We start from the raw sequence: 24664 nt of genomic DNA on the forward strand, positions 1-24664 counted from the left end.
AGACTATTAAAGGGGAAAATCAGAATCTCTTCAACAAATGGTTTTGGAAAAAATGGGTTGAAACATGCAGAAAAATGAATATAGTGATATTTCACCAAATAAAAAGTGAATTCCAAGTGGATCAAGGACTAGGATGTTAGACCAGAAACTGTCAGATACTTAGATGAAAATATTGGCAGAACTCTTTTCTGCATAAATTTTAAAGGCATCTTCAATGAAATGTATCCAATGACAAAGAAGACTAAGGCAAGTATAAGCCCATAGTGCAACATCAAATTAAAAAGCTTCTGCACAGTGAAAGAAACTACTACACAAAACAAGAGACCCCTGACAGAATGGGATAAGATCTTTATATGCTATACATCAGACAAGAGGCTAATAACAAAAATATATAAAGAGCTTGCTAAACTCAACAACAAGAAAACAAATAACCCCATCCAAAAATGGGGAGAGGATATGGACAGAATACTCACCATAGAAGAGATCCAAAAGGCTGAGAAACACATGAGAAAATGCTCCAAGTCATTGATTGTCAGAGAAATGCAAATAAAGACAACAATGAGATACCACTTCATTCCTGTGAGAATGTCATACATCAGAAAAGGTAACAGCAGCAAATGTTGGAGAGGTTGTGGGCTCAAAGGAACCCTCCTGCACTGCTGGTGAGAATATTAATTGGTCCATCCTCTGTGGAGAACAGTCTGGAGAACTCTCAGAAGGCTAGAAATGGACCTACCCTATGAACCTGCAATTCCTCTCCTGGGGATATATCCTAAGGAACCCCCACATACCCACCCAAAAAAGATCTGTGTACACATATGTTCTTGGCAGCACAATTTGTAATAGCCAAAACCTGGAAGCAGCCCAGGTGTCCAACAACAGATGAGTGGCTGAGCAAGTTGTGGTATATATACACAATGGAATACTACTCAGCTTTTAAAAATGGTGACTTCACCATTTTCAGCTGATTTTGGATGGACCTTGAAAAATTCATGTTAAGTGAACAAAGTCAGAAACAGAAGGATAAATATGAGATGATCTCACTCTCAGGTACAAGTTGAAAAACAAGATCAGAAAAGGAAACTCAAGTAGAACCTGAACTGGAATTGGCATATTGCACCAAAGTAAAAGACTCTGTGGTTGCTGGGGGCGGGGGGGGGGGGGGAGAATACAGGTCCAAAAAGGATGACAGCAGACCTAGTGAGGGTTGTATTGTTATATGACAAACTGGGAAATGTTATGCATGTACAAAAAAAAAAAAAACGTGTAGGACCCACAGGAAAGGAGTAGGGAGAGACAAGAGAAATAACAAATAAAGCCCCAAAGCAAGTTGAAAGAAGCTTAAAAAAAAGAGTGTAATGAAAGCTTAAGTTATAGATCTTCACATGTTATAATGTTCTATGCCTCCAAACATTGTTTCCAGAGATTACAGAATAATAAAGTATATATAGTAATGCTTTATTATTATTATATATTAACTAATAAACCCACAATATGTGGTAGAAATATGGTATTTCCATGATCCCAGAGAAACTTTACTTATATATTTCTGACAGCTGACCATGGTAGATAATCATCTAGCATTGTCTATCTTTTGTCCCAGAGAAACATCAAAATAAATCAATGCATTTTTTTGATCCAGCAAGAATAATCTAGCCCTCCTTACATGGCTATCTCACACAACCTTCTCATTACCACAGCTGCCAAACAAGACATTTATAGTTGTAGCATTACCAATTCAGCTTGATTTTCTCTTTTATAATCAAGACTGAATGACCTATTTTTACAGAAAACTTCTTGTCATTGTCATATGAAGAAGGCAAGCAATGGTCTACACTAACTAAAGACACAATATAATCTTAGATTTCAGCTTTTTATTAGTTTTTTTTTGGGTAATAAATTGAGATAGTATATGACTAGAATATCATGGATTTTAATATGTATTTATAGAATCATAAATTCATATCAAGTGGGTCATATAAAATGGGTTTTACTATGTATTTATAGAGTTATAAATTCAAAGCTACTTTGAAAATATTTCCATTATGTAAATACAAGACAAATTCCAACTATCTTTTAATATCACTGCCTAATTGCTCTATAACCACCACTCCTAATAAAATTATTAAATCACTTTGTCCCTACACATTTGTTTTCCTTTAAAAATGTTGAGTGATAGATAAGAATTTTTTTCTTAAAAAAAAGTTCTTGAGTATATTTTCAGGCTTGAATTTTCTCACTTCAATCCTATCATGGGAAAAAAGGAAACACTGAGCCATACTCTTTGCACTCTTACTTGTCTAGAATTCTTAATTAAATCATTTTCTTCAAGATCGTGGCATATAACAAAGTATACTTTTCTAAGACTTTATTAGTATATTGAAGTAAAAAAAGTATAATAAGATCAGTCACTTGGATAATGTGCTTGGCTTTGTCATACACAAGACCCAGGCTCACTCATGTCAGGGCTTCACAGCACGTAATCAATAAATAAATAGTCTGGGCTGGGTGTCATTCTCTCTCTCTCTCTGGAAAAGGCAGCCTAGTGTGGTGAAGCCCACTAACAACAAAATAATTAAGCCATACCATCCAAAAGGAAAATATAATTGCATTATGACTAGAGAATATATATATATTGGTTTGGTTTTATTTTGACTCCATTTGAACTTGAATCATAGTTCTAGAGTTAAGTATCTTTGGTTCTGATTTGCCTAGACTGGCCTGTCTCTTGCCAACTCTTGTACTTGGGAATAGAGTCAGCTTTGCCTGGTACACTTGACAGAGAAGGAAAAGAACTGCTTCCGAAGAAAAACCAGGTATGTTACCAGAAGATGTGGTTAAAAGGAATGAATTTGGGCAGATAAAACCAAGAATCAAGGGAGTCGGGCAGTAGTGCAGTGGGTTAAGTGCAGGTAGTGCAAAGTTCAGCTCCCCACCTGCAGAGGAGTCGCTTCACAGGCGGTGAAGCAGGTCTGCAGGTGTCTATCTTTCTCTCCCCCTCTCTGTCTTCCCCTCCTCTCTCCATTTCTTTCTGCCCTATCCAACAATGATGACATCAATTACAACAAAAATGAAAAAACAACAAGGGCAACAAAAGGGAAAATAAATAAGTATATTGAAAAGAAAACAAGTATCATGATAAGAGTGCTGCTCAGTGAGTCATAAAATCTGGACTTTAGTCTAATTTACCACTAAGTAGTTTTATTGCTTTAAGCAAGTAACTTAATTAGGGTAAGCCTGGGTTCACTATTCTGCAAAATTACAGACTTGCATAAGACATCCTCAGATAGTTGTTTGTCTGAAATTCTAATTCAGTGATGAATTGGATAGGCTTTTGTATTACAGATGATTAAGTTAGATTTTTATTTGATAAAATCAGAACAGTTTTTTCAAGAAATAGCTGTGTACTCTACAGAAGATGTAGCTCTACTTTGAGTCTTCAGATATTTTCGATTCTGAATATTGATTAAAAGAGTTTAAGCTTCATACTAATTATTTTAACTCTCTAGGACATTTAGGAGTTTTAAATTTTATCTTTTTTTTAAATTTTGGAGGTTAATAGTTTACAGTATAGATTTTGGCACATTGGTACAATTTCTCATCTTACCATGATAGCAGTCTATAAAACACTCTCAAGTCCAATTAGGTCCTTTTCCCTTGTCAAGTACCAAGACCTGAAAGCCCTCATCCCCTGTCTCCCCAACCCTCTCCTTGTCCTCTTTCCCCAGAGTCCTTTGTTTTGGTGCAATACACCAGACCAGACCCAGTTTTACTTTGTGTTTCCCCTTTATTCTTCTCGTTTCTTAAGTTTCGCTCAACAGTGAGATCATTACACATTTATCCTTCTATGCTTTTACCTGGCAATTTCTCTCTTGAAGATATATCCTAAGGACACAAACACACCCATCCAAAAATGTCTGGGTATATCTCTGTTCATAGAAGCACAATTTGTAATAATGCAAACCTCAAATCAACGTAGGTGTCTAACAACTGATGAGTAGCTAAGAAAGTTATTATATATATATATATGATGAAATACTACTCAGCTATTAAAAATAGTCACCTTTTTCACCTTATCTTGAATGGAATTTAAAGGAAGCATGTTAAGTTAGATAAAACTTTATTTTTTAAAAGAAAAAAACTGTGCTTACATTGCTTCCAGTAATTTCATTGTTTATATCAACCCTGTGATGCTTGTAGGAAACCAATGAATTCTTGGAAATAGCAGTTATCAATTAGAAAAATGAAAGGAAATCAATTTGTTAGTATAATTTGCCATTCTGATATGCAGAAAAACAAAGGAATGATCATCAGAAATTAACTATAGAATTGAGTTAGGAAAAAATGAGTGAGCTCAAAGAGAAGATCTTAAGACTTTTTTTGTTTGTTTCACTAGTGTTTCACTTTTTATTTATAAATATGATTTTTACTAGTAACTTAATAGTAGATTACAAGTTAAGATTAGAGGGGTACAGTTGCACACTGCACCTTAGAGTTATGTCTGGCAGACCATGCAAATAGCAAGGCTAGTAAATGTCATGAATGCAAATATACTAGGCAAGTGGACATTATTCACAGCCCAAATTAAACTATATTTGTCAAGGAAAGTATGAGAAAGAAAAAATAATGATTAATCTTCATGCAGTGCAAATGTTTCAATGAACGGGCAGACTGGTAAGTATGAACTTAATAGGGTGTAGGCTTATAGCAAAATACATACATAAGTAAATAAATGCCACAGTATTTCCATGACTGGCATGACTACTCTGTCATGAATACTGTAAAAAGGATTAGTGGATGCAGTAATGCTTTTCAAGTACATTGAGTAAATATTGACTTTAAAAGAAAATTTTACTTAATGCATGTGTGTTAACAGAATAAGTGATGTATAGCAGAATATTTAGCATGTCAGTTGAAGGGAAAGACAATTCTAAGATGACATTGGAACTCTTCACCTAAATTTTGGTATTGATATCAAAACTGGTGAACACTCACCAACAAGATGTGAAAAGACTGATTAATCATGTCATGAGGTCTTTTAGGAAAGCATGTTAGGCTCACAAACAAGTCAAACAACGGTGTGAGGCAGAGGAATTGGAGTAGGACAGAAGCAAGGGTTCCTTTGTGTGGATGGACTTATAGGACTTGAATTCCTCATCAGCGCTAAACAGAAATCATCCATGCTTTTTGTAATAGCTCTCTAGATGTGGGTTAAAGAAAGAAGAAATGGTGATGTGAATGGTACTTCCATGTGATGGCAGGGGCTTGAACCCAGCTCTTGATGCATAGTTAAATATGTGCTCTACTGGATGAGTTATTTTCTGATCCTTCAATGAACCTTTTATGTACGATGCTATTAGATCATCTAAGAATTAACCAAACATATGTGTGTATACATATATATAATTTTAAAGAGAGAGATAAAAGAGAAGGGAGGAGAGAGAGAAAGACTGAGACTACAGCTCTGCTCAGCTCTGGCTTTTTTTTTTAATTAAAAAAACTGTGTTGGTTTTTTATATTTTTTATATTTTATTCATTTTTTTATTTATTAAAAGGAAACACTGACAAAACCATAGGAGAAAATTGTGTTTTATCCATTCCATGAATCAGGCCATGTGCCCATCCTGCCCTGAGATGTGTTACAGGAAGCAGAGTCTGGGGGTGAGGTGGGGGGTGAGAGGAGGGATGACAAGCCCCTTAGGAAACAAGGCTGGAGGTCAAGGAACTCCAGCTGGAATAGCATGGTCTATGCTCTCAGTGGCCACTGTCTCAGAAGCCTAGTGCCTCTGTATGCTGAAAGTCATGTCCGAGATGGGCACTGTGCGTGTCCTTCAGGTGCTCCACATTCTTCCTGTGCTCCATCTCCTTTTAGCTCAGAGTGGAGACAGTAGTATACTTTGCTCTACCCAATGGACAGCTTTGACTGAAAGAATGAGGTGTGAAGGTCCTTGGCCATATGAATTCTCTTCACTCACAATTAAGAGCAGTTTGCAATTTAAGAAATCTCTGCACTAAGTTAACATCAAGGAAACTATATAAAACCATGCTCTATCTACAGCACTGCACGCTATTGGGATATTGGAAGCATCTACTGAAACAGCTGGTACATTCTGGGCACACGGTCATCCAATCTGGACAGGGCTGACTGGATGTGCTTATTAGTGGGCAGGGCTGATAGGTCAACCCAGGGTGGCCGCATAAGGTTTTCTGTGGAGCATTTTACTGGTGACTTTCTTGATAGCTTCTGGTTGCATGTAGTGAATGAGTTCACACAGCTCATGAGGCAGCTTTCTGGAGCTGGTGGTCAATGCCTGCCTCCCACATCTTCAAAGATAACATGCTTGGACTCCAGGTTCATCATGAGCCTGGGCATCAGCTGAGTCTTGGCTCGCTCCAGCTCTACCATATCCACAGTTCCACCCATCAAAATGAACTCCTTTGTAATAATTTCCACCATTTCTCGAACCTGTCCAGGGTCGGCACTGGCATGAATGCACAGAAGGCCTTTGTCCTCAAAGCTGTGGTGATAGGAAGTGGCATTGTAATCCAGTGGTGTCTGTTGAGTACATTGAGGTACAGCCTGGTAAACAGGCCCTTGTCAGACCCGCCAGCTGAGAAGGAGCCACCTCTTCCCATCATTATGTTCAGAAAAGCGTAGCGGATGTAGTCCTCTTCCAGAAAGGAGCAGCTCTCCAGTCCTATCATGATGTGTGTGAGCTCAGGGGATGGGGTGGGACCAGGGACATGTCTCTTTCCAGCTTGACAAGTCCCCTGGTGTACTGAGCCATGGATCGGTCCACATTCACAATGTCCCCACTTCCCAAGGCTGGCTGAGCTCCTTGGAGGTACTTTTTGGTACTTCGGTGCCTCAGGCTTGAAAATCTTTTTGCATAACCATGATCTAGTAAAATTTTATAAGCAAAGTTATATTAACAGGTTGACATTTCCTTTCTAATGAATCCTTTATTAGAAGATAAGCATTTGGATAAGAAACAAAATGTGACATGATTCTTATTTTCTTAATGACCTGATAGTGAGGTTGAGGGTAAGCAATAAATTTCTCACCTACAAGTAATTATTGATGACTCTCAGTTTACTAGAATCTGAGTCTGAGAGTTGTGCATGGCCAGTAGTTAGAGGGAATGACCACTGCAAGACTCACTGTGTGTTCAGGAACCTAGAAGGATATACTATTTGCTAGATGATTGCATACGCTTTCTATGTGCCAGTTCTTTTTGTTTTCATTCCTTCTGGAGATAGGACCTCATGTAGACACAATTTTATCACTCTTGGGACACATTTTCATTCATTAAGAGAGGCACGGGCACCATAGCACTAGGGCTTTCTTTGGTGCCATAGTATTTTCCATATGCTGCCAGAGTTTGAACCTGAGTCCTATACATTTCTAAGCATGTGCCTTACCAGTACTATTACTATCAATTATGGACTAAATCCCTAAATTAAAGAAATGGAGAGGAGGCTGGGTGAAAGTGCATAGGGTTAATCACACAGTATGAAGCACAGGGACCCATACAAGGATTCCAGTTGGAGTGCTCTGCTCCCCCCACCTGCGGGGAGTTGCCTCACAAGCAGTGAATCAGGTCTGCATGTGTCTCTCTTTCTCTATCTTACCCTCCTATGTCTCAATTTTTTTTCTTTAGCCACTTTTTTTATTACAAAAAATGGAAAAGATGGCCTCCAGGAGCAGTGGGTTTGTAGTACTGGCACGAAGTCCCAACGATAACTCTGGAGGAAAAACAAAACAAAACAAAACAAAACTTGTAACCTTATAGTTCAGTCATGGTGGTGGTGGTAGTATTCATAATGATGAGACTGGGAAGTTCTTAACAGACTTTTCTTGAGAGAAACTTAAACTGAACAGGGGTTCCTGGTGAGACCTGGACACCACTGTCATCACACATCACATACTTGTCATTTCTTTTCAAACATTAATGAAATTATTGTAGGACTAGTTTATAATAGTAGTTTATGGGCAGTTAAATAAATGGAGGGGCATAAGACATGAATAACCTCTGCTTTCAGATAGGGAATAGCATACCTTCTCTTTGGATAATATCAAATCTTTTTTAAAATTTTTTTTTAATATTTATTTTATTTATTCCCTTTTGTTGCCCTTGTTGTTTTATTGTTGTAGTTATTATTGTTGTTGTTGGATAGGACAGAGAGAAATGGAGAGAGGAGGGGAAGACAGAGAGGAGGAGAGAAAGATAGACACCTGCAGACCTGCTTCACCGCCTGTGAAGCAATTCCCCTGCAGGTGGGGAGCCGGGGTTCGAACCGGGATCTTTATGCCGGTCCTTGTGCTTTGCGCCACCTGCACTTAACCCACTGTGCTACAGCCCGACTCCCAATATCAAATCTTTATACATTATTTGCCCCTCAAAACATCCTAAACTTAGCTATTTTTAGCTGACTAAAATGTCTCTCAACCAAAATTCTAGTCTGTTCCTCACTCACTTGTTCAAAGTTTTATCTTTCATGGTTACTCACCCAACACAATAAATGTACAGAATTATTTGACATTAAAGTCACCAGTTGTGATGATACCTAGCTATGTTAAGAGATTCCAGTTCTTTAGCTGAGAAGGGAAAATGCTAGTATGAGACTCTATAAGATACCTGATTAATTGTAGGAGCAAGATTTTTTTTTTTTTTTAGTTGAATCATGCTAAGTTCCAAATAAATATCCTAGATCCAGGGAAGTATCACAACTCAATGACAGATTTTTTTTTTTAAGGTCAAAACAGAGTTTATTACTTCAGTTCCTGTAGTAGATATTTGCTGTATCACAAAGTCCTACAATATATCACATTTAAATAAGACAGTTCAGAAAGGAAGAAGAGTGGGGCCAGAACAGTTTATGTCGCTGTATAAATTGCATCACACAGGTGCTACATATCATACTTGCTCCTGTCATTATTCAAAAGGTCAGTCTTGAATATTCCAAGGGAAGGCAAATTAACTTCTAGAAAGGTCTGGACCACAATGAGGTTCAGCAAAGCAATGTCATGCTGATTTTGCTTTAAAAATATTTTAGCAAAAAACATTATATTTGAACTTATGCACCCCTTGAAGTATTTTTCAGGAAAAATAAGACAGAACATGGATTGGGCTCCTTGATACAGAGGCCTAGAAACCAAATCTGATCAAATAAAATTTTATCAGTATATTTTCTCTTCCTAAATAGAACAGTCTCTGATTCAGTCATTGCCACAGAAGGAATTCAGCTGTAAACCCAAATGACTTTAACTGTGTTCTGTTTCTCATTCAGAGGACCAAGCTGACACATTAATAACTTTTGCACTGAAAGCAAAGTGATATGTCTAAAGAACTTGTTGATTTGCATATAAAAATATTGCTGGAATATTGTGAACTGATTTAATATTATATCTCTATAGCCAATAGTATGATAAGCACATTTGTCAGTTATATGCATAGGGAGGTATGTGTATGTATTTATGTGTGTTTGGCAGAGTCAGTGTCTCACACTACTCATGAGCCAACTTTTTCATTCAGAGAGACAGAGACATCACAACACCAGAGCTTTCTCCAGTGCTCTGTTTCTCCAGTGTGGTGCTGGGGTTTGAACCTGGGCTGCAAGGCAGACAAACACCAGACACAGTGAGCTAACTCTAGGCCCCTATCAGCAGTACTTTGTATTGTTTGGTGTATAGGTATTATACTTGTTATATTTTTAATTATTTCATATAGTGTATGCTGTCATAAATGACTTTGATTTTGTACATTGAAATTATATCCTGAAACTAAATTCATTTAATTCTAGCAGCTCTCCTGTAGATTTAAGATTTTTATTTTTTAATACTTATTTATTTTCCCTTTTGTTCTCCTTGTTGTTTTTTATTGTTGTTATAATTATTACTGTTGTTGTTATTGATGTCATCATTGCTGGATAGGACAGAGAAAAATAGAAGAGGGTAAGACAGAGAGGAGGAGAGAAAGACAGACACCTGCAGACCTGCTTCACTGCTTGTGAAGTGACTCCCCTGTAGGTGGGGAGCTGGGGACTCGAACCTGGATCCTTATGCTGGTCCTTGCACTTGGCACAGATTTAAGATTTTCTATGCATATAGTTACATCATCTAAAAATAATACTACTTTAATATATTCTATTCCATCTTCAATGTGTGCACCTATTTTTAGTAAAAATAATATTGTCATTGCCTTGTCCTGTCATTAGAGGAATGCCATTATCTTTCCCTATTATTATAGGGTTGGTTATTTCTCCTAGATGTCTTTTATTAGGAGGAAGCTGTTCTTTATTATTATTATTTTCTATTTTATTTATAAAAAGGAAACACTGACAAAACTATAGGATAAGAGGGTACAACTCCACACAATTCCCACCACCAGAACTCCATATCCCATCCCCTCCCCTAATAGCTTTCCTATTCTTCCACTATTATTGTATTACGATTGATGTATTTTTGTAGTTCTTTCAGTAGGTGTTTGGTGTATTTAGAGGGTCCCTGATTGGATTCATAGATGTTAATAATTGTTAAGTCTTCTTGGTTGATTGATCCTCTAACCGTTATGTAATGGCCTTGCCTATCTTTTATTACTTTATTTAATTTAAAGTCTGTGGTGCCAGAGATGAGAATGGCTGTTCCTGCCCTTTTTTGTGGTCCATTAACCTGTATGATAGTTTTCTATCCTTTCACTTTAAGTCTATATTTGTCTTGTTGGGTCAGGTGGGATCCTTGCACATAGCATATCCTTGGGTTGTGTTTTATGATCCAAACTCCCACTCTGTGCCTTTTGATGGGAGAGTTTAAGCCATTGACATTTATTGATATTATGGATTTAATGTACTGTACTGCCATTATTCAATAATTTTTTAATTTTCATTGATATATGGCAAGTAGTATGATGATGTTCTTGTTTATAAGAGGTCTTTTAGAACCTCTTTAATGGCAGGTTTGGTGATGGTTTCCTTCTTTAACTGTTGCCTGTCTGAGAAGGTTTTGATCCCTCCATCTAGTCTGAATGAAAATCTAGCAGGATATATTATCCTTGGTTGAAACCCTTTTTCATTCAGGGCTCGATAGATACATTGCCATTCTCTTCTGGTTTTTAGAGTTTAAGCGGAGAAGTCTGCTCATAGTCTTAGGGTTTTCCTCTGTATGTGCCTTTTTGTTTTCCTCTTGCAGCCTTTAGGATCCTTTCTTTATCCTTACTTCTTTTCATTGTAACTATGATGTGTCTTGGTGTCTTCAGGTCTGGGTTGATTCTGTTTGGGACTCTCTGGGCCTCTTGGGTCTTGATGTCCTTTCTGTTATTTAGGTCTAGAAGTTTTCTTCTATTATTTCCTCTAGAACATTTACTCCCCCTCCCTCTTTCTTCCTCTGGTAGGCCAATTATACAAATGTTACTTCTTTTGAGATCATCCCATATGTCTCTGTTGTTGTTTTCAGTGTCTCTCAATCTCTTTTTAGCTCTTTTACCTCTTCTTGTTTTCTCTAGCTCATCCTCTATCTGGCTAATTCTGTTTTCTGCTTCTGTTAGTCTGCTTTCCCTTCCCTCAGCTTCTTTTTTCAGTTCAGTTCTAGTATTAGCTTTTTCTGCTAATTGGCCTTTAAGCTCAGCTATATCAGCTTTTAGTTCTCTAATTACCTCAAGGTAACTAGTATTTTCCTTGAGGGTCTGATCTGTTGTTTTCCTAATTCTGATAGTCCTTGCCTCCATAGTTGTCTTCATTTCTGTGATTACTAGGTTTATTATTACTTGAATACTTTTCTTATCTATGGTTACTTCTGACTGATTTGGAGTTTCTTCTGGGATCCTGTACTGAGTCATTGTGGTAGTGGTTTTATTTGCTCTTGATTTAAGCATTTTTTTTTATTGATGTGGTTTTTATTTTTCTGTTCTGTTGTTCTTCAGTTGTTGTGTTTTGACTAAAACCCATATAGGGCTATACTAAAGCCCTTTCACAAATGCAGTCAGAAACCTCAGAAATTACAAGAATAGCAAAACAGCACCACCAGTCCAAGAAAAAATAGCAACCAAAACCAAAAGAAAAAGAGAGATAAAGGAAAAAAGGGAGAGCAAAAATAGACAATTATGCAAATCTACTGTCCACTGTAAATTCTAGGGATAGCAAAAGGAGAAAGAGAAGTAGAAGAGAGAGAGACACACACAGAGCCCAGTCCAAGTCAGATTTCTTCCACAAAATAATTTCAAAATGAGTATCAGTGAATTCAGAAAGCAAAAGAAGGAAGAAAAGAAAAAGAAGAAAAAAGGAATAGTGAAAGGAAAGAGTTATTTATTTATTTATTTATTTTGAATTAGCTAGGATAGAAAAAAGGAAAGTGGAAGGAAGAGGGAGAGAAATAAGTTTCTCTCACAATGGATAGGACACTCAGTCACCTATCAATTGACAAAAAAAAAAAAAAAACAATTAATTTTGGTCAACCTGAGGAAGAAGGAGGGAAAAGGGACACATGTATATAATATAGTAATAATAATAAAAGAATAAAAAATCCAAACAGTCTGCTGCTTGTACTGCTCTGAATTGGCTGTAGGTAGCCTGAGCAAAAATAGGCAAATATAAAAAGTATCCAAAAAAAAAAACCTCCAGGTAGAACTTCCCAGACAGGCTGAGGCTCTGATTGGTCAGGTATTTTGTCACTCAAATAGAGCTCCAGCCACTTAAAAAAAAAAAGAGGAGGAAAACAAAGAGAAAAAGGCTTGGAATGACACCCCTGGTGAGCCAAAAATCTTGGTAAAGAAAATAACTCAATGGGAAGTCTGCTACAAGTGGCTGGGGGCTGTTTCTGGCTTAGCTGAGAGAGGTGAGTTCAGAAATAATCAGGCCAAAAAGACTTTCCTATGTTTTCCTTTAGGACTCTGTTTGTCAGCCCCAGAGTGAGTTATGGGACTCTATTTTGGTGTCACCCTGACCATGCCATGTTCACCCTCCTACAGACAGCCCAGTATCCTACTCTATCCAGAGAATCCCAGGTTGTAAGCTGCTTCTGTTTGGAGCTCAGGGCAGCTGCTATTTCCATGTAGTCATCTTGGCTCCACCCCCCTCCAGCTTTCCTATTTTTTAATCTTCTGGGAGTATGGACCCAAGGTCATTGTGGGGTGCAGAAGGTGGAAGGTTTGGTTTCTTTAATTGCTTCCCCGCTGAACATGGGCGTTGACAGGTCGATCCATACTCCCAGCCTGTCTCTCTCTTTTCCTAGTGTGGGGCAGGGCTCTGAGGAATCAGAGCTCCAGGACATATTGGTAGGGTTGTCTGTCATATTGGTAGGGAAGTCTGGTTGGCATCATGCAAGCATCTGGAACCTGGTGATTGAAAAATGAGTTAACATATAAATTCAAATAAATTGTTGACTAATCATGAACCTCCTTGTCTCCTGGAAGTTTTTGTCTAAATGGGTGCTACATCTTATTGAATAATTGACTAAATCTATCTACATAATTGCATGCCTTTTATGTTCTGTATGTGTTAAATTGAACAGTTTTTCTTTTCTAAATTTCTTGAGATACACAATGATGTATGTCAATTATAAATTTAAAGTGTATGGAACAGTGATTTAAATTTACATTTTGCAAAAATCATTTCCACAATGTTTAGTTAACTACAACTTTTAAGATAGAAGACACATGCTTTTTACCCACAAGAACACAATTAGTTTAATGAATTAATAAAGCCTGGAGCCATATGTGAACTTCTGAATATTTTCAGGAAGAAAATATATTCTTAATTTCTTTAAAATATTGAAAATGATCGAAATAACTTCAGTGCTATTTAGCAGGAACAACCATCAAAATGTCTGATTTTCCTTTTTTTTTTTTTTCCCCTGGGAACATGAACAGTTTTCTAGTTTTTCCAGTGGGATCACTGGAGCCCAGAAATTTTTTAAAAATATTTTATTTATTGGGATAAAAAGATAAATTGATGAGGGAGAAGGAGACAGAGAAACCTGCAGCACTGATTCACTGCTTATGAAGCTTTCCTTCTGCCGGTGGGGATTGGGGGTTTAAACGGTGAGTACTTGAATTCAGGTCCTTGAGCTTTTTAATATGGTAACTCTACCTAGTGTGGTATCTTCTGGCCCTAGCCCAGATATTTTAAGTGTCATTTTAACTTTGTGACCAGAGCTTTAACTCGTGCCTCGTGATAATTTTTTTTTTCAGTGTTAAAGACAGAGTAGGTGCAGTATACATTCTACATATCTCTTCTCAATCTATTGCTACATTTCTCTCAAATTGACACTGAACATGCATGTCAGTCTAAAGTAAACATAATTTCTCATTGTGAAAACCAAACCAAAATGATAAGGATATCTAATCACTGTCTATATTCCTTAGACACCTATGAGATGTATTCTGAGAAAAGTTTGCAAAGCAGAGAAGGGCAAAATTTGTAAAGCTTAACATAACTGCAAAGAGTGATTTTGCTGTCGTAGAACAGAGTTGCTGAAAGTGGATTTCTAGGGCTGGCAAAACAGCTCACTTGGGTAGTATACTGCTTTGTCATGTATATGACCCAGGTTCAAGTCCAGCCTGCACCAGACTGAAGGAAACTTCAGTGTTGTGGTTGTTTTCATTTTCCCTTTAACTCTCTCCTTTATCTTTAGAAAAACTCAGGTTTCTAAATTAAGCTATGGCCAGGCCTAGTCAACATAATTCAGTTGTCATCAGATATTCACTCCATAGTAAAAACACTTAATTGTATTTGAGAGCATTTGACCTTGTCCATTGTCAAAATTTCTTGGTAGTATGAAGTTTATACTTTTCTGTTTTTCTTTTTACTTTTAAAATTTTTTTTAAAAATATTTATTTTTCCCTTTTGTTGCCCTTGTTTTTTATTGTTGTAGTTATTATTGTTATCGATGTCATTGTTGTTAGATAGGACAGAGAGAAATGGAGAGAGGAGGGGAAGACAGAGAGGGGGAGAGAAAGTTAGACACCTGCAGACCTGCTTCACTGCCCGTGAAGCAACTCCCCTGCAGGTGCGCTTAACCCGCTGTGCTACCGCCTGACTCCCTACTTTTCTGTTTTTCATACGCAATAAGAAGTAAAAACTGTGGTCCAGGAGGTGGCACAGTGGATAAAGCACTGAATTCTCAATCATGATGTCCTGAGTTCAATCACTGGCAGCACATGTACCGGAGTGGTGTCTGGTTCTTTCTCACCTCTTATCTTTCTCATGAATAAATAAATAAATTCTTTTAAAAAAATAAAAACTTTATATTTTAAAGAAATTCACCTTCAAGCTAACATGAAAGGAAAATGAAAATTGATGATTTGTTTCACAGATACTAATTTCCAGTTAGGTTTTTCTATCAGTAAGTTGCATCATATAGCAATAGTTTAAAAATATGACTATGTGTGTGTAGGACACAGATGGCAGTATTTATGAACTCATTTCAACTTGGAAGGATACTAGAATTAAAAAAAAAAAAGTTGTGGGATATTGGCTTCACTGAATAAGAGAGGAACTCTATAGTTTTACCTGGCTTGTTGCTCACTGACAACCTACAGGGGTCTCAAGATTCTATTTTACTAGAGAAATCTGGATCAAAAAAGATAAAGTTACTTGTTTTAGGCTACACAGATACTCTGTGGCAGTTTGAGTCCTTAGTATGAAAGATTATTTTAAGATAATTCCCAAATCATCGCAGCTCCACTCAAAATTCTATATTGATTTTCAGTGGTTTTTTAGGTGACCAGGGAAAGAATGCTCATACTTTATCAAGTGTGAGAACCTGGGACTGTGCCCCTTGGCACAACATGAGAGTGAGCAACATGAATGGCACCAAGGAAAACACACAAATGAATGGTGGAGTGGTGCTGTAGTGCTTCTTTGTCTTTTCCTCTTTTCCCTCTGTCCCCATTAGAAATTAAAAAGGAAAAAAAAATCCAGCAGGAGCAGTGGAATCATGCATGTGTTGAGGCCTCAGTGCAAAAAAGAAAAACAAAAGGTTATGAACCACTATAAAGTTGTGCTTTTTACCACAACCCACTATGTAAGTCCATCTACAGATAGAAACAAAAGCTTCATAAGCAGTGCTTCTTTTTAGACTATGATGCAAGGTGATATTTTCATTCTTTTTAATGTTAGTCATGGCTCACTAAATTAATATAATGATCCACTGCTAGGTCTCTATTTGTATTTTGAAAACCTTTGATTTAAATGGTCATTTTAAAATTTACTACATATGTTGTATCTTACTGACAAAGCTGTATGTATGGTTGGTTCAGTTACTTAGTGTATTATATCATTAACAGATAATGGTCATCTAAATAATGCATTCCCACTTTCTTTTCTCTTTTCTGGTCCTTGAGTACACTCATGGAATCTTTATCTTCAGAAAAAGTGCTTATGTCAATACTCTGCTTTGTCACCAGGAAACCAAGCTTGATCTACTCTTAAGTCAGCATATGTAGGTAAACAGGAGGGAAACCACATTAGAACCACCCGGAAGCTGAGTATGTTCATCTTAAGAACCTTCACTTTTGTTCCCAAGATTAGTGCATTTTGTATGTGAAAGAAAATTGGGTCCAGTTTAACGAACTTACTGTGTTCAAGACAAAGACTTTCTTCCAGTCTTTCTCTTCATTTCCATTTTGTCCTTTGTTCCCCCGACTCACTGTTCACTTGCTTGTGCATGAGGTTAGAGCTATATACCACCAAAATTTGCCTTGTAGAAATTAATCCAGGCTGAGGTGAGGAAGGGGAAGCAGATACTGTTGGAATTAAATTCTTTCCTGATGGGAAAACCTTCCACCACTTCGGGTTTTTTTTTTTGTTTGTTTGTTTTTTAAAGATAACTTCAAACATTCCTATCAAGTTCAGTCAGTAACAATACACATGTGTATACATGAATTAGTCATTCTGGTCAAGAAAGTGTTTTATTATACTTGAATAAGTAAAATAAATCTTGGTATGAAATGACATTTCAGTTTTTATGAAAAGAACCTTTTCCCAGTGAGTATCTAGCTCCTACAAATTGTTAAACATTTGCTTTTTGTTTTTTAAATATCTAAACCGATTATTCTAATACAAGGATGTTTTCCTATGAACATCTGGTGGAACACAGTGGACAGGTATTATAAATATTCCTAAATAGAACACAAATATCTCTTGCATAGATAAATTATGAAGAATTATAGATAGAAACTACAGTAAAATTATTTCACTAATATTTTATTTGCTGTCACACTATCTTTGAGTTGTATAAGGTAATTTTATTAATTTTGGAAGAAACAGCTCTAGAAAATACAAGTATCAATTTTATCAGTTGTGCTACTAGAATTAGAGTTAACTGAGTTAATTTACTAAAGAATTTATGTAGTTATTTTATATCTACCTTAAGTACAAAACTTTGTAAGAAAGATAACACTTTTATTGCATTATATAATTTCATATTTTACAGGAGTCATACACAAACTCAGAAGCATAAATATACAGGATACAACCAATCAGCAATGTTACCTATTAAAAGATTTAAATGTAAAACTAGAATTTAACAGGCAAAATACTTAATATGGCTTTTAATAAAAAGTAACTGTATAGAAGAGTTTTGTTATTGCCATATTCTAATCATTCCTCATCAAGTAAACATAGAATTATGATCTCCATTTAAAATAGTATATGTTAACTTAGCCGTGTTGTACAGATTTTATTAACTCAGTATGTAATTTGATTCATGGATTTTCTTAAATATACATATGTACATATATATATATATATATTCACACACACATAGCTATAGATGTACAGCACAGAGTTTGTTTCAATACCCCTGAACATGGTGATGAAATTATTACAATTTTTCTGTTACAAAACTACTTGAAAAGTCTGTATAACTTCTTGACATTGGAATTTTAAACCTACAAAACTGAAACAAAAAACAGAACAATAAAATGTTGGCTATAAACACATTCTTTACAAAAGATTGAATAGTGGTCCTGCACTCATACTTTTATATTACAGAAAAAAAAAACATTTTAGTCATTTAAAGGTATTTACAGTGTTTTGTCCTTGGTTTCTGTATAAAATATATAGTAGAGGTTAAGGATGAGAATATTCGTAGGCAGGCCTATTGTTAGGGTTTTCTATTTCATTTTTTGCGTAAGTTCCAAATCTCTTCTTTTGAGTTGTTGTTTATTTCTATTTGCCTTGTATTACTGCTGCTGCTGCTTCTTTTGGTGTTCTGGGAACACTGGGTGACTTTACTTCTAGGAACAGGAAGAAAAGATCTAACTCTTGAAACACCCAACTCGGTCTTAGATTTATTGTTGCTGCACTCGGTAGTTTGATGGCTGCTGAGAGGACTGACCTCCTGAGAAGAGAAAAAAAAGCAATTGTTCACATGCGACACCATTACCAGTATCTATTATCAATACTCATTCTCCATTCTCTTGGTTTCTCAGTAAGCATGCAAGATAAATCTCCTTAAACACAAGTTCCCATGAGAAAAACAAATGAAAAACCAGGGGGGGAAGTGGCATGATTAAACTTTCCTTTAAGATCCACTGCCTGTTTTCAGGACCCCAGAAAATAACATGAGACAGAGGAGTCAGATATCTCCTTGGCAGCAAGATATTCATGATGGTCCTGCCTTGAGAGCACTGCCATTTTCCACTAGTCCAACCAACTATCAGTAACTTAGGTATTGAAATTAAATGTGTCACTTAACATTTCTGCTTTAAGATCTTTAAAAACTGGATTATTGGGAGTTGGGCGGTAGCGCAGCAGGTTAAGTGCACGTGGCACAAAGTGCAAGGACCAGTTAGGATCCTGGTTCGAGCCTCTAGCTCTCCACCTGCAAGGGAGTCACTTCTCAGGCGGTGAAGCAGGTCTGCAGGCATCTCTCTGTCTCTCTTCTTCTCTATCTCCCCATTCTCTCTCAATTTCTCTGTCTCTATCTAATAACAAATAAAAAAATTAAAAAAACTGGATTATTCAATGAAGTTTTTTTAAAGCATTTAACGAGACAGATAATTGCTTTTGCACAGGATGTGAATGAGAAACGTTCATGACTTAATCCTGTGTATAAGGCTCCTCTAATTAGGTGGCTCAAGATCTCCTGCACTTAGAAACTGAAGTATCATATTGTCCAGAGTTTCTAAATTCTCATGATCATCTTTCCCATAACTCTCATGTTTCCCATGAGGCAAGCAAGAACTGGGCAGTGAGAGATGATTTTTTCCAGAGTGGAGAAGCTGGTCAAAACAACAGGTTACCCATCAGGATGCATTTCCCCTAGGTATCCTGTTAAGTTCTTCCAAACGAGCTGCTCCAAATGTCGTTGAAGCAGATGCCATTGATTTTTGTCCGGCTCCTTCTAAAGTTAAAGCAATAATGCCACCAAATAGTAATGTGATTATTAAAATATTTGAAAATGTAAAGTGAGGATTTAATAGGCAAAATACATAAGGTTTTTAAAGAAAAGTAACTCGCCTAGCTGTATTTCCCTAGATGTCTTTTTGTTTTACTTTAATGAGAGAGAGAGAGGGAGATAGAGAGAGCAGGGGGCAGGGAGGGAAAGAGGAGAGAGAGAGAGATAGCAGAGTACTGCTCAGTTCTAGTTTATAGTAGTGCTGGGGATTGAACCAGGGACTTTCGAGCTTCAGGCTTGAAAGTATTTCTACATAACTATTATGTTCTCTCCTTTACCCCCTAGGTATTGTCTTAAATTTGCAAAATGAGGGCCAGGTAGTGGCGCACCTGGTTAAGTGCACATGTTACAATGGCGCAAGGACCCAGGTTTGAGCCCCTAGTCCCCACCTGCAAGGGGAAAGCTTTGCAAGTGGTGAAGCAGTGTTGCAGGCGTCTCTCTATCTCTCTCCCTTTCTATCACCCTTTCTCTCTTGATTTCTGGGATGAAGAGCTCTGAAAATGTCCAAGAGGTCTAGTCTGTCCATCTCTTCATTTAATTCTCTTGTTTCTTTGTTGATTCTGTGTTTCATTGATCTGTCTAAGTGTGAGAGTGGGGTGTTAAAGTCTCCCACTATTATTGTATTACTATTGATGTATTTTTGAAGTTCTTTGAGAAGGTGTTTGATGTATTTAGATGGTCCCTCATTGGGTGCATAGATGTTAATAATTGTTATATCTTCTTGGCTGATTGATCCTTTAATTATTATGTAATCTCTCTTCATTTCTGACTGTCTCTAATAAATAAAGATAATAACATTTTTTTAATTGCAAAATGAAACTTTGTTATGTGTCTGGCAAAGCCAAATTCAGCAATTTGACCTAAATCATCTGAAAGTTTAACACATACATAATACTGATAAGACATGCTCTGTTATTAGAATAACTAGTTGGTATTATTTATAAGTTTTCTATCACCTCTGAATTCACTCTGGAAATTTACCGCAATTATGCAAAGGAGAAAAAGAGACACGCATTGTGTTCATGTCCGGTCTATTCCATGAAAGCAAGGGAGTACATTACAATGGTCTGAGGCAGGGATACCCACATCAAATCAAGATACAGCTACAAGAGTATCTACTATTTCTCTTTATTTTTTATTGCCACCAGGGTTAGTGCTGGAGCTTGGTGCCTCATGACAAATCCAACACCACTACAGCTTTTTGTTACTTTTTGTTTGTTTGTTTGTTTAAACTGAAAGACACCTGCTTCATGGCTGGTGAAGTCTGCTTTCTGTAGTTGGGGACTGGATACTTGAACCTGGGCCTTTGCACATGGTAACATGTGTGTGATACTGCCTTGTCCCTTATATATTTAAAAAAACCCTTTAAGGCATTTTATTTGATTTAAATATAAATTATGACCAAATTATATGACCTCAGGCATATATTCACACCTACATGTATGTGTAAGTCAGCACACTCTCCTCTATCAAAGGACTATGCCTCTCTCCTACAACCCTCAATAACCAACCACCTGAGTTCTTACGAAAAGCTGGACAACATGCTACCTAGCTAATAAACCCAGTTTGATTCCTTTACTGTTGGAGCAGAAAGGAGTCACACTATGGCAAATGAGAATTTGGTCGTTCTTGCTTTCTGATGATGACTGTAACACCCTTCTGGGGTCACCAAAGAGAACTAACTGAAGAGTTCTTTCTCTAAAGGGAGTTACTTCTTGATAAGGAAGAAAATGGGCATCTAACCAAGAAATGGTAGTTTATCAGGAGGCTAGAAAAGGAAAAGAGCCTGCCAAGTTTTCAGAGGCTCCCAAGTGAGTGTTCTTTTGCCCTCTGCTGGCAGTTTCTGAAAAGACATCTAGCCACTGAAGAGTTCCAGCCCTCTGAATGCTCTTAGTGGCAGAGTAGAGAAAGAGACACCTGTGCTGAGAGTCGCACGGTTGTCTGCAGGAACAGGAGTGGAGGTTATTTTCTTGTGTCAAGGGCTTTACTTATATTTATAACATCATTCTAGGGACACATATTATTAACTGAAAAAATCAGCACATAATGTTGCTATGAAAAAACCTAAGGGGTCAGGTGGTGGCGCACTTGGTTGATCTCACATTACCATGTGAAGGACCCAGGTTCAAGGCCTCTGTGCCCATTTGAAAGGTGTGTGTGGGGGAGCTCACAAGTGGTGAAGCAGTGCTACAGGGGTCTTTCAATTTCTCTCTCTATATTAAATTTAAAAAATCAATATAAAAAGCTGCTAGATTTATTGAATTTTAAGTTCTGCTTAGAGTTGCCTTAGCAGGGCCAGATAATATGAATCTCAGCCCAGATATTCCCACCCGTGTTGGAAGATATACAAAGACTCATTTTCTTAGCTCCTTTTAAAAACAAGGCTTATCTTACTTTCAGAACTATTTTTTTAAGGACAGTACCTTAATGTGGCAACCCAATACATATGACAGAAGCTGAGGTACAAAAATATCTGTCCACATGAGACACGTCTTCAATTTTTAAAAAATTATCTTTATTAACTATTGGATAGAGACAGCCAGAAATTGAGAAGGAAGGGGGTAATAGGAAGGGAAAGAGACAAAGATACCTGCTTTACCACTTTTAAAGCTTTTCCCCTGCAGGTGGGGACTAGGGGCTCAATCCTAGGTCCTTACATATTGTAACATGAGCATTTAGCCAGATGTGCCTGACTCCCCCATTAAAAAAATTTTTTTTAAACACATGAGACATTTAAACAATGACAAACAGCCACTACCAGTCAACATCTTTATATAATGAACTGACTTAGCCTTCTGGAGAAAGTATCTCATTGTTCCTCTGCCCTGACCCATGTGGCCCTGTGTTCTATCAAGTTTTATAGGACATAATAAAAGAAGGCCCTGGAGGTCCAAATATATGTGTGCTCTGAGTCAAAGCTCAGGGACAGTAACTGAACAAAATGTTTTCCAACAAGGATTCACCATACTGACTCTAAGTCACCCATCTAAGTCAATCTCCCTTAAGTACATTCTAAACAGTTCCTAGATTTAAAAACAGGAAAGAATGAGCCAGAAATTGACATTCTTCACAGATCATCATGTCATAATTTTTCATTTGGAGTTTCAGTTTTACCATTACTAATCATCCTCTCCTGGCCCCTCACCATCTTCTCCCAATATGCATAGCTCAGATAGTTATACTTATAACCAATCAGAACTGGAGCCTAATGAAGCAGTGAGAACAGGGGCTCTCAGATGAGAAGGATTAATACTCTAGTAGTCTGGCCATGGTCCCTACACACCCCTCCACAGAGATCTGTAACCACGGGTGGAATGGATGAGCACAGGATATGTATGACCTACAATGGACAGGCTTGGTGAAGTACCCACATATAACCATAAGCCTCTATAAAATCTGCATCCTTGCAAAACAATTACTAGACAAGAGATTGACTGTTTACCCAGCAGTATCATTCTGAATATCTCAGCATTTATTAACCAAAGCTATTCTGAGAGGCCACTGAAGTCTATTAGAATCTTCTACACCTTCTGCATGTTACTGCAGGTTAAGAAATCAAACTAAAGGGATTGGAGATGGCTTCCTCAGTAGACAGAACACTTCATATCAGAGGACCTGGGTTCAAGTCCTCTTGTCCCCATCTACTTTGGGAAAAGTTCATGAGTAGTGCTGTGTTTATCCTCCCACTCCTTTCTCCTCCTCCTCCTCCACCTCTTCCTCTTTCTCCTTTTCCTCCTCCTCTCTCTCTCATCAAAGAAAAAGAAGGGGGAAAATGGCTGCTGGGAACAGTGGCATCATGCAGGCATGGAGCCCCAGCAATAGCTTTGGTGGAAAAAAAGTAATCATAGTTTATACTTCATCAAAATATTTATTTTTATTGCCACAGGATTACCACTGGGGCTCCGTACAGGCACTATGAATCTATAGCTCCTGGTAATCAATTTTTCCCTTTTTTAAGTTTTAATTTTCATTTGACATGGCAGGGAAAAACTGAGGAGAGAGAGGTAGAGAGGGGAAGAGACAGACAATTGCAGACCTGCTTCATTGCTCATGAAGCTTCCCCCCTGCAGGTGAGGAGTGGGGTCTCCAAATCTGGTCTTGGCATGTGGTATGGTGTGCACTCAACTGGGCGCACCACTGCCCTCTCCCCTCTAATTTTTTTTAAGTATTGTTTTTTATCTTAGAAAATGTAAGCCTTTTTTTGTTTTAGAAATGGTAATCTAGAGATCCTTTACATGCAGAAGTAAAAATTCCTTTCATTACCTTTTAAACCAGATAAGTAGAGTGATACCAGGGGTCTGAACCTGGGTTCTCATGAATGGTAATATGTGTGCTTTATCAAGAACACTATCACCTAGACCCTCAAACCAATACACTGTAAATAAAGTAACCAAGGATACAGAATTTACACCATACACTTGGCATATATGAATCAAAAAGAAATGGAAACAAACAGTAACTGGGAGACTTTTTTTAAAAGTCAAAATTTTAGAATCCAATTTTAGGTATCAAATGGAAGGTGAAGGTAAAATAAGCAATGCTTTTCTGTGTATTTTTTTTTAATTTTTGAAAGATTTTATTTATTATAAGAGAAATACTCAGAGCATCACTGTCACGTGTAATTCTAGGGAATGAACTCAGGACCTCCTGGATCCAGTGTTTTAATCACTGTGCCAATTCCAGGACTGCGTATGTCAAATCAAGTAGTCATCGTCATAGTCTTGATGCACTAATGAAAACTTTATCCTGAATCTTTGCCTCATGTAGTTATGCTTTTTAAAACAGCTTTGATTAACTTCAATGTGAATCACCACCTCTATCCCATTTTTGAAGAAAGAATACTTACCTTTTGTGACACTGGCATTTTTGGGTTATTAACAGTTGCTGAAAATGCAGGGTTGTTTCCTGAGCTATGAAGCCTCCTCAAATCATCTCTGGAATCAGCAATCTGGAAATCAAAATTTTTTTTCATGTCATAGCTTAAAGTAACTATAGAAAACTGACAGCATAGTTGTTACCTCCCTCCTCCAATCCTGAGCAGCACTATAGAATGTACTCTCAAACCTCAAACTCCACACTTGGAAGACATGACAACAACAATACATGCATGAGAAATGGGATTAAAGGAAGAAAGTCTATTAAAATAAAAATAGCAATCAAATGAGCCACATAGAAAAAAAATCATGTGGCAAGAAAAGCATACAAAATTTGTAAAGATTTTAACCATTACCTCATTTTCACAGTTGATAAGCATTTCATTTCCAGCAA

General features: G+C 37.2%; 1 protein-coding gene and 1 pseudogene across 2 annotated transcripts in view; both read right to left on the reverse strand.

Moving 5' to 3' along the window:
• Positions 1-6088: 6088 nt before the first annotated feature.
• On the reverse strand, positions 6089-8937 carry LOC103115660 (mitochondrial-processing peptidase subunit alpha-like; annotated as a pseudogene).
• A 7941-nt stretch (positions 8938-16878) lies between these two features.
• CTTNBP2 (cortactin binding protein 2) overlaps positions 16879-24664 on the reverse strand; it is a 186161-nt gene continuing 178375 nt past the window's right edge. For both annotated transcript variants that reach the window (XM_060196481.1, XM_060196480.1), the window contains exons 22-23: positions 24243-24344; positions 16879-18337 (exon numbers count right to left, since the gene is read on the reverse strand). In XM_060196481.1, the coding sequence (XP_060052464.1) occupies positions 18116-18337; positions 24243-24344 (324 nt within the window). In that variant the 3' untranslated portion in view covers positions 16879-18115. The remainder of the gene's footprint in view (positions 18338-24242; positions 24345-24664) is intronic.

Source organism: Erinaceus europaeus, chromosome 8, assembly GCF_950295315.1.
Source record: "Erinaceus europaeus chromosome 8, mEriEur2.1, whole genome shotgun sequence".
NCBI classification, from domain to species: Eukaryota; Metazoa; Chordata; class Mammalia; order Eulipotyphla; family Erinaceidae; genus Erinaceus; species Erinaceus europaeus.